General features: G+C 31.5%; 1 protein-coding gene across 1 annotated transcript; it reads right to left on the bottom strand.

The window, feature by feature from the left end:
- Positions 1 to 1,349: 1,349 nt before the first annotated feature.
- LOC132719801 (cdc42 homolog) lies at positions 1,350 to 2,987 on the bottom strand. The gene is made up of 2 exons (XM_060703722.1): positions 2,630 to 2,987; positions 1,350 to 2,246 (listed from the first exon to the last, which is right to left on the bottom strand). The coding sequence occupies exons 1-2, from the start codon at positions 2,772 to 2,774 to the stop codon at positions 1,816 to 1,818; spliced, it is 576 nt and encodes a 191-aa protein (XP_060559705.1). The 5' UTR covers positions 2,775 to 2,987; the 3' UTR covers positions 1,350 to 1,815.
- Between the last annotated feature and the right edge of the window lie 13,286 nt (positions 2,988 to 16,273).

Raw genomic sequence — 16,273 nt, 5'->3', positions numbered from 1 at the left:
TGCACGAGTCCAATAGAAACAGTATTGTACTAGACAATGTATAATGATCTCTTCATTTCACAACAACATATTTTGACATATTGACAGAACTTTATTACAATATTATAAATACCTTAAAATTAATCAATTATTTTAGAAATTAAATATCAAATTTGGGTGCATTGATTGTGAATAATGCACGGTTAGAGTTCAAATGCGCAGGAATATAATCACGAAGGCCGCTAGATTAAGTATTCTGTTCTGCTCTATAAAATATGTATCTCATTTTCAATTAAACGTTTAGTTTTTTTCAACATGTTATTATAACAATAGCTGAAGTAGCACTATATGTTATATCGTTTCAACATTTAAAGTTATTTGTCCCTTTTTTATTACTTTAACAGGAAGCCACAAGATTATAAACAGTCACATATCGTGACCTCTGATATAATTGTGAACAAGTGCGATGAAGTTCTTACCAGAGAGCAAAGCAATTTCGCAGTAAGTCGTGTACAAACGTGACTGCCCATTAATTTATATTCTATTTACCCATGGTATATATAATATATGCATCTGTATTTTGAGGAAGTGACATAAAAATGTTAATCGACAATTTACATTTTCATGTAATTAAATTTCATTCGTCTTGGATTGTAATATTTTTCGATGATTGAACGCATTTATTTTTTTCTTTCAACGAATATTTTTGGGATATTGTTGAAATATGTATCATGTAAAGACTCTCTTAATTTTCACAGTGACTTGTTTTCCTTGGAAGGGGAAATTTTAGGTAATTATGTTGCTGTATATACATGCTGGTGAAAATACTCGTGACGTGAGTTATTATATTTTTAAGCAAAACGAATATTTCGCTAGGATGTTGTTCAGGGTCTAGATCTTCTGCTTGTAGCAGGTATTGTTTGGGTGCTGCGTTCTTTGAACGTACCTGTCGGGAATTTATCACCCGACATACAAAACTATTTAAAGTAACAAATTCAGTTATTTGCTTGCATATTTTGGAATGCAAAATTGTTAAAACTGGTATTGTGACTTTTTTTTATCATATTTATTAAAAAGAAATTAACATGATACAAATCAGTATACATGCAATACGTACTTGAATATTAAATTATCTCTAAACTTTAAGTAGAAATTGGAATGTTAATTACAATTTTATTTTCAGTCCGAAGATCTACCATACCGATGTAAAGCAGGTTAGGTTAATCATTTAAATCCTTATCAGAACCGTTGTTGCCCAATCAAAACGAGCCATTACTGTAAATATTGAAATGTTCGGAAACCTCTTCAAGCTTTAAAGTTAAAATAAATGAATAAATAAATAACGGTCACAAAATAACAAAGATGTTGAGTTCATTATGAAATGACATTTATTATAAAAATAGACATTTGTTGAAAACCAAAATAAAGATTAGAAAAAAATATTGCACGTTGTCGACAATACATAGAAATAAATAAAATCAATTACAACGTCGGGAATGTACACAAACAGTTCATAATACTAATTCTCGAACAGCTGTACTGGATCTGTTCCGAACGATCAATGTCATCAACATAATGGAAAATTATCACATTTTTGCTTAATAAATACTTTTAACCTCGTAGGTGGAGGTACGTTTGCTATTGTGGCAATTGGCTGGAAATTATTTAACATGTCTGGATAATTTGATATTTATTATCACCCATTCCAGTCGAAGTCACCGTTGAGCTTGCATTCCGACTTAGGTTTGCTGTGTCGTCGTCAGGGGGTTTGACCGTACGAATTCACGGAAAAATTATTGCACTTTTCCAAACAAATACTGTTTGATATATAATTTTTCATCTTCTCAGAATTTTCTCAAATATGCTAGATTTTCTTCGCCTTCTTTTTATTGCATTTTCAACAACGTTTTCAAAGAGTGTCATGATACTTTCTCGATCGTGTACCGAGGTTTCTACGAACAAAATAGCTCCTATCTTATTCGCCAATTTTACACCATCGCTTCTTGTTACAGTCGAAACATTTCCATGAGTAAGGTCGTTTTGGGTTGCAACAAGAATAATTGGCTTGCTGTTTTTGACGTAGTTTCTGATTTCTGGTATCCAGAAGTCGACAACATTGTTGAAGGAATCGCGGTCAACTGCCGAATAGCAGACGACTATGACGTCACTCTGTGCGTAAGTGAACACGCGTAGCCCTTCGTATTCCTGTTGTCCGGCTGTATCAAAGACGCTGACGGTGTATTTCTCTCCTTCTACAGCAATGTCACCTAAGAACAGAAAAGAAAAAAATCAAAACATAAGTACAATTTGATAGATAGAATATACTCATGATCTTTGATACATTGTTTTTCAATTACAAAATTAATGTATTAAGTAAAATGACGATTCAGTAATAATATATTGTTCAACAATTAATGGTACTTTTGATAATAAAGGGGATAAAGGATAAATACTATCACATGCACTATAATGATAATAATTTGAATTTCGACATCCAATTTATAGAAACTATTTTTGCACTCTGTCTTAATTAAAAATTACACTTGTTGATGTAGAAATCATGATAAAATTATGTTATGTTAATGGCAATGGTAGGCCTAATATAAGAGCTATATAATTGATATTAATTTATTTATGCACAAATAATTACCTGCAAAATTATCAAACACTGTAGCCACATAGTCGTCTGTGTTTTTGTTATGCACAAACTTTTTCACCAGAGATGTTTTGCCGACAAGTCCATCTCCAACAACTGAACATTGCACTATCTTATTCTGGTTAAGTTTAACAATCATTTTGTCTCCTTTTTTATTTCCTGATTTCAATAAAAAAAATCCTTAAATTTTTTCAGTCCAAACTATTCCAATTATATTTTTCGTCTGTTGCGCTTGTGTCTGTTCTCAAGATTATACTGAGAGAACGTTAGCAGACGTCTGTATTTATATTCCCGCCTAAATCAATAGTGTTCAGGTCAACCAATACAGATCAGCTGAAACTGGGTGTCAATTGCGTTCGAAAGTGAAGTACAGTGTAATTGTAAATCGTTAACGCTGATAAAATAGACTATATTTATGTTAAGGTACATAATTTGAAGTGGCAATATAAATAATAAAGATATATAACGGGGGAAAGGAATGTATACAATGTTTTGTTATTTAGAGAAGTTCATTAAGTGGGATGAGACTGCATTTTTTATCATTTTGAATTGTATTCGGAAAGAAGCTATAAACAATTTCACACGAAATTTTCGTAACTAATTTAGCTCAGTGTATGCGTTTAGATGGTTTTTTTATGTCGTGAAGGGTGAGGCATGTGAATAAAGTATTTTAGGAAAATAAACCTCTTAACTTTAGCCAAAATGACTATAGATAAATTGCATGACTGTTACAAGTTTTCAAGGATACAATTAATTAGAAAAAGTTAATTAGATAATATGTATTATACTCTGTATGATAAAAAAATGGCATATGTTTAAAACCGTTTCCTTTTTTTTTTAAGGAGGGACAGTCTAAAACTCTTGTTATAATGAATTCTTCTAGCATAATAGTCAATTTAAAATACAAATCATAAATAATTATAAACAGTTTTAAAATATTTAAGATATAACTTAATCTATTGTCTATTAAAGATGAATGTTTTTTTAAATAAACTTTTACATAAACACGGAAGCTGCAAAATTCACAGCACTGTTTTATGACCGGTAACGTTTTCTGGTTACATAATAATAATAGCAATCAATCCCCTGATTTCGCAGCTCCGATATTTTATTATAAAGTCAAATAAGGCCCAAGTTTCTTCTAATAAGAAACAATGTTAGGTTTGTCCTACCCTAAGAAAAATATTTTTAAATCAAACATAGTTAGAAGTTAATAACAATAATGACACGCTATAGAACCGGTTGTCATTTAGGGTCATATATTACTGATTAGCTAGTTAGTGTTATATTTGCTCACACTTCAGAAACTGATCGTTGATATTCAACCATTGTGATGAATGAAGGCAAATAGTAAATTCCGGGTGCGTGTAAATACCAAACATTTTTATCATTGGTCAGTTTGCCAAATACGCGGACATTCTTTTTCTTTCCATTTGTGTACTTCCCTTATTAAATACTCACTTTATTCATACGTGCAAAGGTAATTTAGTTTTGGCATGTTGATTTTAAGAGGTACTGAGGAGAAACTTGGTGTTTGAGCACTTTTAATTAAGACGTGCAGAGCATTTGCCAAAAGTTAATTGATATAGAGAGGTGAAATTTGGTACACTTAACTAATCTATCAGACATTGTATCATGCACTGAATTTAGTGCACATACATCAATACATCTATTGTTTTTTAGGGTTTTTTTTTATCATATTTTATAATACCTAATTGTTTTCAGAAATGAAGTGCAAAACGTGTTAACCTTATGTGTGCGATTTTACTACATTTGCAGTAAAATGGAAAGTATATCAGTTATATATATAACCAAAAGCTAATCATAATATTATGTGCACTATTATTGTTTTATTATTTTTGTTTACCAGAGTCATTTCCATTTGTACTTCTTAAAGTTTTCCTCACAAAACTTTCTTACCCGAATAATTCTTCATAATTGTTTTTGAATAATTCATAAAACATTGTTTTGATTAATTTCATTCCATTGTTTTGATTAATTTTATTCCGGACTTGGCATGACATACATTGTAATTTAGACATGATTATATCCATATATATAATTATGCATGTAAACCAAATCAAAACTAACCTAAATATATAACACACATGTCAAATGCACTTGGGAGGGCATGTTCTTAGGAACTGTATACAGTGGCGGATTGAGGCCCGGGCTTCAGGGCTGCAGCCCCCCCAGCTTGGCCCTAAGATATGTTTACCAGCTGGGCTGGAACATATTTTTTGTCAGTTTCAAACTTTATTGGCTGTAGTGTACTCCCTTATCAAAACATTAATTGCTGTCATCCAGTTGTTATTCTCCTGCCTGGGGGCTTGGCAGAGATATTTATCTATCAACATGCTTGACTGACTTCAATGTTTAAACTGCATAATTGATTGGTTAATAACTTTCCAAAGGTCTAATAAAATTAATAGTCAAAGATAGTGGCAAATAGATATGTTAAAAAGTACACCATATTAAATCTTTTTTTTTCCATTTTCTTAAGGCAAGCCCTATAATTAATAAATTGAAAATTATTATTTGTATATTAAAAAAAATGGCGAGTTTTATAAAGATAATATTACAGGAATCGCATTTAAATAACTAAGACATTAACTAACTTAGATTTTTATCACGAAGAAAAGATTGGTCATTTGCTTTTAGTAACTTTTTATGTCAGTTATATTTTTTATAATAAAAAATGGCAACCCCCTGATGTGTCTTTTGGATATGGGGCGGCGCCGAAAAAGTGCTCAATTTTTTTAGCAACATTTCTGAAACGAAAACATGTGTTTCGGGCCCAAATAGGACACTCTTTGACGCCTAAAAAAGCGGTGGGGGGTAGAAAGTGCGTTGTTTCGCGTATATATGAAGTAAAGGGTTAATACCACTTTACTTTGGAAAATCGTCTATTATTCAGATGAGTATTACTCAACGGTTAATCAACGGTCCCGCATACAATGCTTACTACTAAACACCAGGGGAATTCTATTTGAAAGACCTTGCATACAAAATACAGTGTGATGTAAAATCATCCAAAAGGTACCATAAACAGCACTAGAAAGTCAAGGAAATATATAACACCATTTTCAACCTCATATTTCAAAATTTTCTCAGGCCCACCCCAGTTACATATATTTTTTCTTAATTCCATACTATATCATATACACATATATATAGCAAAATGCATTGCCAATAAGATGACCTATAAAACACATCAAATTGCGATTTTTGTTACATGAACAAGATGCTGACCCAATCTTCAAACAAAAGTGCACAATTTTTCGCCTGTTGCGTTATTTTTATCAAAATCTTCCACCCATATGTCAGCCCCCCAGGAAACCATGTTCTCTATCCGCCCCTGGTATATAGGTCATTGCAAGTGAAATGTTTATGTTTTGAAACGTGACCGGTGCTGTTTATGAAAGAATTTTACTCGCTTGTCAATAGCAGACGTAAAACTTTCCCATTTTTCCTTTTAAAGGAAATTAATCATATTGGATATGTTATTAAATTGGGTAAAATGTCTTTTTTGCAATACTATGTTTACAAACTTTATATTAATATGTTAAGTAAAATATTTGCTTATATTTCTTTTGGCATATAACAATTCGGTGACCGGATTTAGAAGAGTGGTATTACAACGTTAAAGTACAATATTTTAGAAAACACAAACACATGGATAAATTAACTTAATACCAAATGTGGCTCCATTTGCCTACCTTGAAGTTCCTAGTTTCAAGTTATGCTATGTATATTAATGAAAAATTATAAAGTTGAATGTTGGACGAAAATAAATCGTTCGCCCTTTATTAAATGTAATATTTTATTTTTATTTTTAGGTTCTTCATGATTATTGACTTCGATTCTTTTGGTGTTTTGCTGCTTAAACCGGTGCATGAAAGATGTTGTACTTGTCATCGTCTCTTTATCAAAATAAAATCCAGCCTCCGATTTTCACTATTGACATTTGAACATTTTAATTGTTACCTAGAAATAATAAATACGAATAGGATTATTATTTAAGAATTTAAAATATATACGTATCATATGTAAAATAAATCTTTTGTGAAAAACAGAAAAACACAAACGCAAAAAAAAAAAAAAACCCACCAAAAAACTAGTGCATGTTGGCAATTATAACAAATACATATAAACGTGGCATTAAGTACGTTTTCCTCTTTCAAAACAACACATAGGTATGTTTTTACTCTTCTTTAATTTACGTTTCATACAGTTTCTGGTTTTGAAGATACATATGTTTATGTAAACGTTATAACAGAAATAAACAGTAGTAAGTGTTTTTTATATGAAAGATGGGTGCGTATAAAGTCTTATACAAAAACAAATAACATAGAATGTGTCTGAAATATTTAAAGGTTGTAAAATCGGTTTTGTCTGCATTTATGTCAAAGGATATTTCTTAAATGTTGGATTGTATGTCAAATAAAAAGAGCAAAAAAATCGTTATGTGACAGGAACTTGATATAATACATCAACTCAATCTCGGGGAATATTTCAGGTCGTGGGAGTAAACCTATTTCATTTCATACTACATGTATTTGTAAAGCATCAATATAAAACAGGCTTTTTCTGGAATCATCTCCAGAGCAATGGCTTTAAGCCAATATCAACACAAAATCGTAGAATCATTGACGTATCATAAAAACATAAATCTTTTTTTTTTTACTTTTTTTGCCATTATAATTGTATGACAATTGTAACACAAAATATATTGAATATATGAAAACAATGTAAAATAATATAAAGTTAAAAAAATGACTTGAAGCGAAACAGATAAACCGAATATTGTTAAATATGAAGATAATGATTAGAAATGAAACAGGTGCGAAAAGAAAAATGAAGAGGATCATAATTTTGATAAGTTTTGATTTTTTGTCCCATATCATTAAAAGTTTAGCTTAATTAAGCTTCATTTAATGGTTTGGAAATGGTCTTAATTGCCTTTTAACAATGATATTTCAAAAAAGAAATATCTGACCATGTTGTTTGTTTACATTAAAGGAATGGAATTTGTTGAATGTTTAATGTTTATGAGCCAACCATATAACATGTTGTAAAATCTTTGCTATGTGTAAAGTAATCTAATACTGGGGAGAAGTAAAATGACCAAATGGCCAATAATGTTAATGGATTATTGCCAGATCACGAACCGTTTAATTTATCAATGAAATTTCATGTAATTTACTACCATTTTACCTTCACTTTATGTACGTCATTCGGGTATTTACCTTGATATCTGGTCTATTTCCTCAGATTGGTAAATACGTGGATAGAGAAATGATCGGAATGTTAGAAATGCCTCCCAATAAATAATGCCTTGATAATTAATCTGATGAGCCCCTGGTTTGCATCACAGCTATATGACGTACGTATAAACTAGACTCATCAAAGATTACATAAACCAGAAACTAAAGCTTTGAAAAGAATGTAAGGGTTGAACAAAACATTGTTACAATCTGTCTCAAAAACTCTGGCATGTTTTGAAGGCATTCCACCAATTTAAAGAAGTTCCAATTAGTGTTATTAGATAACACATTGATTTTTTAATTTTCTTTTAACAATGTTCGTACTTATTGGCTTGCTAGTCACAGCGACACAGTCATTATTCGAGATCTTATTTTTGGAAGAAGACACCAACATGATCCTCTTTTCTATTATTTCAGTTTTAGCATTGACATTTTTCTTTCTTTTGACAGAACTCAAAGTTTTGGCAGGAATTGAATACACAGCGGTGTGGACCACTGAAGTGATTTTACGTTGGTGACATAGGTGCACCTGGTTGAATTAAACTAAATCTATATTACTAACATATTGTATTAATTTTTTTCTGATATGACGAGTTCCATTACGAGATCCATGTAAATAACAATAACAAGTGTCATATCTATTACAGAGTCTATTAACTATGCTAAAATATGACAAACAATTCGAGAAAAATATGCGAGATACCTCAAAGAATGAACTTAGATACAGACAAGAATAATTTAGATTTGCAAACAAAAGCAATTGCGTTGCCACTAAACCAATGTTATCTCAATCCAGTTGCTGCTGTGTAATATTACTTAAAAACAAACGATTTATATGAAAACAAAAAATGAAATTTTCTCTTTAATGTTTATTTATTTCAGTTGTCTTAGAATTCTTTTAGACTAACGTGTTTAAAGCACGTAAATAAATTAATCCATTTATGAACTGTTATCGTAAGACTAGTTTTACACGGATAATAAATGGCAATATAAAAGAAGTAAATGCTGTACCCAAGTGAGTATTGCACCGCAAAAAGCAATTGCTATACACAGAATAGTAATTGCTAAACTTTTTACATGTACCCTGAAAAATAAATGTTACACCCACCAGCACATGTTGAATAAAACAAATCAAAATAAGCAGTTCTACATTTGAAAAAAAAACAACAATATTTTATTGTTCTGCAAAAGAGTCACCTATTTGTGATTATTTTTGCAAAATAATTTAACAATTATTGGACGGTATGTTTTATCATTGTGAACATGTAAATATTTTTTATAAAGCTGTTTTGGTAAAATACTTGTATCCTGTTACCTAAAATAACTTTCTTTCAATAACTATTTATTTAACTTCGATCAAGTCATTCGGTGTATATATTTTGATTGTCACTTAACCGCAATATTTTTTTTTCAAACGCTGAACTATTTATATACGAATGGTTCATGACGACATTTTCAATGACAATATTTATGAGTGAGATAAGTAAAACTGTTGTAAAAGCTTTCAACGAATAGGCATCAAAATATCCAGGGTCAATTTATAGCACTTGATCGGCTTCTCATGCTCGTATCTTTTTATATTTATACTGTATGATTAATCGGCCATTAGGAAGTCAATGATATTTTGAGAGATGTACATGTATTTCATTATATAAAGTAAAATTTTATAATTATAAAAAATGAATTAATTACATAGAAACCTTTGCTCAAAGTCTGTGCTGTTCATCGAAACAGAACAGAACAGTATCGGAATGAAATGTCAATTAGGGTTAGGTTTAAACACCTTTATTTCAGCTCGATTGCGAAACAAGTCCCTGCAACTTATATTAATCACTTGCGAGTTCGCTTCATGAAACCAACCAGTACTGGTGTCATATGAAGAAACATGGTCGTGACCTGATAAAGGCTCGAACCCATGATCCCTGGGTTGAGAGACAGACACCTTAACCACTAGGCCACCACTCCTATTTTGGGTTCTTGGTCAACTCGACTGATCTATGGATAACGAAGACATAATACAGACTTAGTTTTGGACATTGGTGCAAAGTACATCGTGTACAAGATATTTAGCTATAGTTACATAAACAGTTACAAAACATAAACAAGACACGCCTCATAAATGAATATAGAAACATCAATATCTGGTAAACCACATGTATCAGAAGTCAAAATGTATGGTTTTCCCATTTTTTTTGTAGCTTTAATACAGTCGTACAAATAGAGCAAAATTTTAACGGCATAATATCTTATAATAATCATAACTGATTTCATATACAATTTTAACAATCTTGAGAATAAGCATTGATGATTATGAAATTAAATATTTTATAGAAGTTATCATTTTCAACTATGAAGTACAATGAATGTAATGAACATTGGAACAGTGTTATAGTCTAGGATAGGAATTAAGTAAATTACTTCTTGTCACAGTGGCTCAATACTATTTCATAAATTTGCTTAGATTTTTAGCTCGACTATACGAAATATATGGAGAGCTGTCCTACTCGCCCCGGCGTCCAGATTTCGGATTAAAGTTTTGGTGCAGTAAAATATTTTTCACTATAACATTTTCATTTCTTAAGGTATCAACGTCAAACTTCAAATATATATTCCTTATCATCAACGACATCTTATGTGACAACGTTTATAACCAAACATCAATATTTTCAGATTTATCTTTCCTTGAACTTAGAATTTTCCTTAAAAAATACTATTTTTTACTGTTACTTCTTTATTTGTTAAGGGATCAACTTCATACTCCAGATACATGTACCTTTTCATCAACCACATCTTATTTGACAAGGTCCATAACTCTAGCACCACTATTTTCAGATTTATCTCCCCTTGAACTTAGGATTTTCCTTAAAAAATACTATTACTGTTTCTTTTTTATGTCTTAAGGGATCAACTTCATACTTTAAATATATGTACCTTATCATCAACCAAATCTTATGTGAGAAAGTTTATAACTCTAGCACTAATATTTTCAGATATATCTCCCCTTGAACTTAGAATTTTCCTTAAAAATATTATTTTTTACTGTTACTTATTTATTTCTGAAGGGATCAACTTCATACTCCAAATATATGTACCTTATCATTAACCACATGTTATGTGACAAGGTTCACAACTCTAGCACCAATATTGCAAGAATTATCTCCCATAAACTTAGAAAAATGTTATTTTTTACGATTAGCTTTTTAGTTTTAAATGTATCTACTTCAAACTTCAAATACTTATTCCTTATAATCAATTACATTTTATGTGATAAGGTTCATAACTCTTGAAGCAATATTTGCAGATTTATCTCTCTTTGAACTTAGGATTTTCTTTAAGAAATACTATAACTTCTTTACTCTTTAAGGTATCTACTTCAAACTTCAAATATATATTTCTTATCATTACACACATGTTGTGTGACATGGTTGATAACTCTAGCATGACTATTTCCAGAATTATTCCCCTTGAACTTGGAATTTATGTTAACAAATGCTATTTTTTTACTTTAACTTAATACATAATTAATTATACGTAATTGATTTTTCTTTAAGAGTTTTGTCTTCCTTACTGCGTCCAGTATTTTATTAGTCGAGCTTCGCTGTCTCCTGTTACAGCTCTTGTTTTATCTGATCTGTTGTTTGACTTAAGAATATCTATGAATTTGTACATACTACGATAAAGGTAAGCATTAAATAAAAGAATAAGATAATATTCCTCATCGATTTCAGAAACAATGACATAATTGGCATAATATTTCCTGTCTTATTTCTCTGTCCCTACCATATCTGCCTTTTTTGTCTTCATTGTGCATCCTCGTCGTGTTATAAAGGTACCAGTAATCATTTTTTAATTCCCCTCTTAAGAGAAATAAATTCACAGCAATTTAAATACATGTTGTAAAACACTCAACAATCAGCAATTTCTCAAATACCTACTGTGTAATGATGGCAATAATTTAAACATTATTGTTCGTGAACAAATCTAAACTAAATTATCATTACATATCACAGCAGTCGTGACAATTTTCTTGCATCGGAAATCCATGGAAAGTTTTCACATGGAGTTTACTCTTTTATGGGAACCACAGGAAACTCGTGTGTTAGCTGATGCTATGTCGTTTGAACATAATGCAAAAGAGCATATGTTTTCTGACTACTGTGCTATATAACGTGCCTAGATATATAGCATCAAAACATGTGACAATTGGTTTTAAATCTCACCGGGAAACTTTTTAATATCAATTTTAATTAGACTAACAGAGATCGACCTCATAACCAAGAAATTAAAGTAATAGTAATGGAGATGGTACCCAATCTTTTGAAAAAAAGGAGTGATTTCATTCTTCACAAAAGTACAAATGTATAACCGTTGTTCCTGAATACTTTTAATTGTGGACATTCCCATATATGTACCTTCTCTTTTAGAAAATCGCTTCTTGATTTGTCCGCAGTTTGATCTAGCCTCATAAAAGCATCAAGATACAGGTCATATAGATTTTCCATCATTAACACAAGGATTCAGGGATAAGCCAGTCTAATTCCTAGAATAAAACCAATAAAGGCATTGTCATAAGGTCAGAAACGTTTTCACGTACTCTTCTTTATCTAAAAAGTTTCATGCAACCTTATATATTACGAATAGCTTTGCCTAAAACTTTATCGAAAATGTTTTTTGTTGTTGTTCGATATATATATTTCAGCAACTTCGTTTTATATAGATTTATTTCCTTTTAGTACATGGACAATTGAGGTAATAAAAGTTTAACAGCAATAATAAAAGTTTAACAACAGAAAAAATTAAATACAGTACACATTTGATCGAAAATATTTTTACAGTAAAATAAGACTTTTAAAAATTCGCCAAACTTTATAAAAAAAAAAGTGTTTGTGTGGCTTGTCTGATTACCAAACTTTATCTTTCACTTTAATACTTTGCAAGTGTGGCACAGCTGTCTCCTGGTGAAATTAAAAAGAGCCGGTATTCAATGACTCCTTCTCGATTGGTTTTCGGACTATATATATCTGTCAAACAGACGCCAATCTGTTCTCCTTCCTGGCGCCAAATCTGATTGGTCTGCAATCAACGCAGGAGTACCTCAAGGCTCGATTCTGGGTCCGCTTCTTTTCTTAGTCTATATTAATGACATTGTTGTTGACTTAAGGTCCTCTGTAAATCTTTTTGCCGACGATACCAGCCTGTATTTAATCGTTGACCATCCTGTTACTGTGGCTGAAATTCTTCAATCTGACATTAACAAGATTTCCTCGTGGGCTGATAAATGGCTAGTCAAGTTTAAGCCTTCCAAATCTGAAACCATGCTAATCACACGTAAAACATCTCATCTATTCCACCCACCTCTGTCTATGCAAAACCAGACAATATCTTCAGTGACATCTCACAAACACCTAGGCTTACATATTTCAGACGATGGCTCATGGCATATTCATATTAATCATGTAAAAGAGAGAGCTTGGAAAAGGATACACATCATGCGAAAATTTAATTTCAGTTTGATCGTAAATCTACAAATAATAAAAAAAATAAAAACAAGCAAATCTAGAAATAATCTACCTGTCCTATATCAGGCCAATTCTAGAATACGCCGATGTTGTTTACACCAACTGTACTCAATATGAAAAAATAAACTCAATAAAATCCAGCATGAAGCTTCAAGAATCGTCTCTGGTGTTACTAAACTTGTGTCCATTCATAACCTCCAACGAGAGGTCCCTTGGGAATCTTTAGACAGTAGGAGAAAGAAACATACATTGATTCTTGTTATAGACTCTCTCTTGACTACCTATCAAGTCTTGTGCCTCCCACGAAATTCGAACGATATACAAGGGATACATACACGAACCTCTCTACACTATAATGCTTTTCTTCCCTCAGCTCTCAGAGAATGAAATGAACTTCCAGATGATATACAAAATACCCCTTCCTTATCTTCTTTCAAGTGTCTTTTAAATAGAAACATTAAAAAGTGTCTAAAATATTTCTACACAGGTATTAGAAAATGGCAAATATACCATGCACGTCTACGAACAGAGTGTAGTTCTCTTAACCACCATCTTTTCAGAAAAAAATATTGTAAACACACCTCTATGTGGACTTCAAGAAACTAACCATCATTTTTCTTTGAATGCAAACAATACATTACTACCAGAGACATCCTTTTCCAAACACTTTCAGCTAGATTACTGTAATGTAACTCTCCACACATTACTTAATGGCAACACAAACTTAAGAAGACATCAACATCAGTATATTTCAGGCAGTTCAAATATATATTCGGGATAGTTAACTATTTCCATAGTCTATGCTGCATCTACTGCTCCTCCAGTTTACTTACCGAATAGATTTTCCTCTTCCTCTTTTCCACTTTTCATTAATTTATGTTTCTTTTCTATCTCAAGCTATAAAAGTCTAAAACTGAATTCATTTATTAACAAGACAATTATTGCATTATATCTATTTAGTCCCTGTTTCTACTCCTTTCAGGTATAAACACCTACGATATGTTTTTGTTTCGTAGGTCGCTATCTCATCTTTTTTACTTTTTCATGTTTCTTTAATCTGCAAGTTTTAATAATTATTTTCTCTTCTTATTCAATATTTCAAACATTTTCAAACCCGTCTTATTTATTGTAATTAATGCTATGTTAGGAAAAGGCCTTTATAAGCATTTTATGCTTTCGGATCTGATCCTTTTTCAGCATTGTATTGTGTTATTCATTATTGTATGATAATTTTGTCTGTACAAAATGTTCGAAATAAAATATTTTTAAACCAATACTTTGCAATGGTCAAACATGTAAATCAACGGAGTTACAGGTCAACGGTTATAAATGATACGATATCGGTGTTTGTTTGTTGAAATTTATTTGATAGAGATGTTTCAAAAAGTAGTACATTTGATACTACTAAACACTTAACCCATTACTTCATATACACGCCTTTTAACGCCTTTTTCAACCCCCCCCCCTTTTTGTTGTCTCAAATGGTGAAAAAATGCCTTATTTAGGCCCCCAACACTTGTTTTTGTTTGAGAAATGTTGTTAAAAAAAGTGACCACTTTTTCGGCGCGGACCCCCAACCAAAAGATACATCAGGGGGTTGCCAGAAGGGTGCCCCCTTCTGTTTGGGGGGTTTGAAGGGGGGCGGAGTCCCCCTCATCGCCAAGAAAATTTTGGACTTGTGAGAGGCCATAAATGACCTCAGATTGATCATAAGGTAACGTGTAACCAACGCTGAAAAGCATTTGACTCTATCTCAATCCATTGAGAAGTTGCAGCACTTTGAAATCAATTATGATGGAAAAAATCAACGCAAAATAGTGATTTTTGGCAATTTTGAGATGTCCCCTCGTTGCCATGGTAACAGAAAATTTAAGCCTGAGCATGTTGTTGCAAGGGCATTGTTCCAGTCAACATTTGTGCCAAGTTTGATTAGTGTTGATGCAGTTTTTATAGTATTATAGCAATTTGAACTTGTAACGAGAGACTTTTCAATGAAAACAGCCATTTTTCACAAAATGCTTATGAAGTAATGGGTTAAGATAAAGAATAATAAGGACTTTGATAATGTCATCCTTACGAAATAAACGTGTATGTTACCTTATAGATTATTTAATAACATTCAGCTAATAAACCACAAAAGCAATATGGTTGTTTTTGCAATTTCGCAATTCAAACTTTTTTTTTTTTTTTTTTTTTTGGGGGGGGGGGGGGGGAGAGGTTATGGCTTTTTGGAGTTTTTTACTGATGTTATATATAGATGAATAATTTAATTTGTATCATTTATGTTTCTACATATTTGACATGCTAATTGTATCTAATTAGATGCATATTATTACAAACAACAAACTTAAGAACAAATTAATTTTTGATAATTAATTATTGATAATGATAATAATCTATTCATTAGATTAAATTAATACTTTATGTTGCTCCGTTCCTTTGTTTGCTTTGGGGATATTTTGTTTTGTTTATTATTTATTATACATTATATGCATTTATACATTATATAAATATAGCAGAAATCAAACTAGAGGTACCAATGATAGTGATTTACCTCATAACACGTCTGTGACCCTTAATGAAAATTTTAGGCTGAAAAATGTAAAACTTCTGTCAAAATGTTGGTCATAATTCCGCCAAAAGTTTCGCAATACACCGAAATACGCGCCAGTGCCATTGATGACAATATTTCTGTGAAAGTTTGTTCAAATCCCTTGAGAAATGTAGGGGAAGTTGCGCAGACCCTGTTCGCCGACATGCTCCAATCTAATAACCAAAATTTTCCTTACGGTTAATAGTTTTTTATACACTTTCAATGTACTCCATTGAGAGCCTGTTTTCAAAGTTTTCCT

Source organism: Ruditapes philippinarum, unplaced genomic scaffold (genome assembly GCF_026571515.1).
Source record: "Ruditapes philippinarum isolate M1 unplaced genomic scaffold, ASM2657151v2 ctg821_1_1_1_1, whole genome shotgun sequence".
In the NCBI taxonomy this organism is placed as follows: domain Eukaryota; kingdom Metazoa; phylum Mollusca; class Bivalvia; order Venerida; family Veneridae; genus Ruditapes; species Ruditapes philippinarum.
This window is presented reverse-complemented; position numbering and strand designations above follow the sequence as displayed.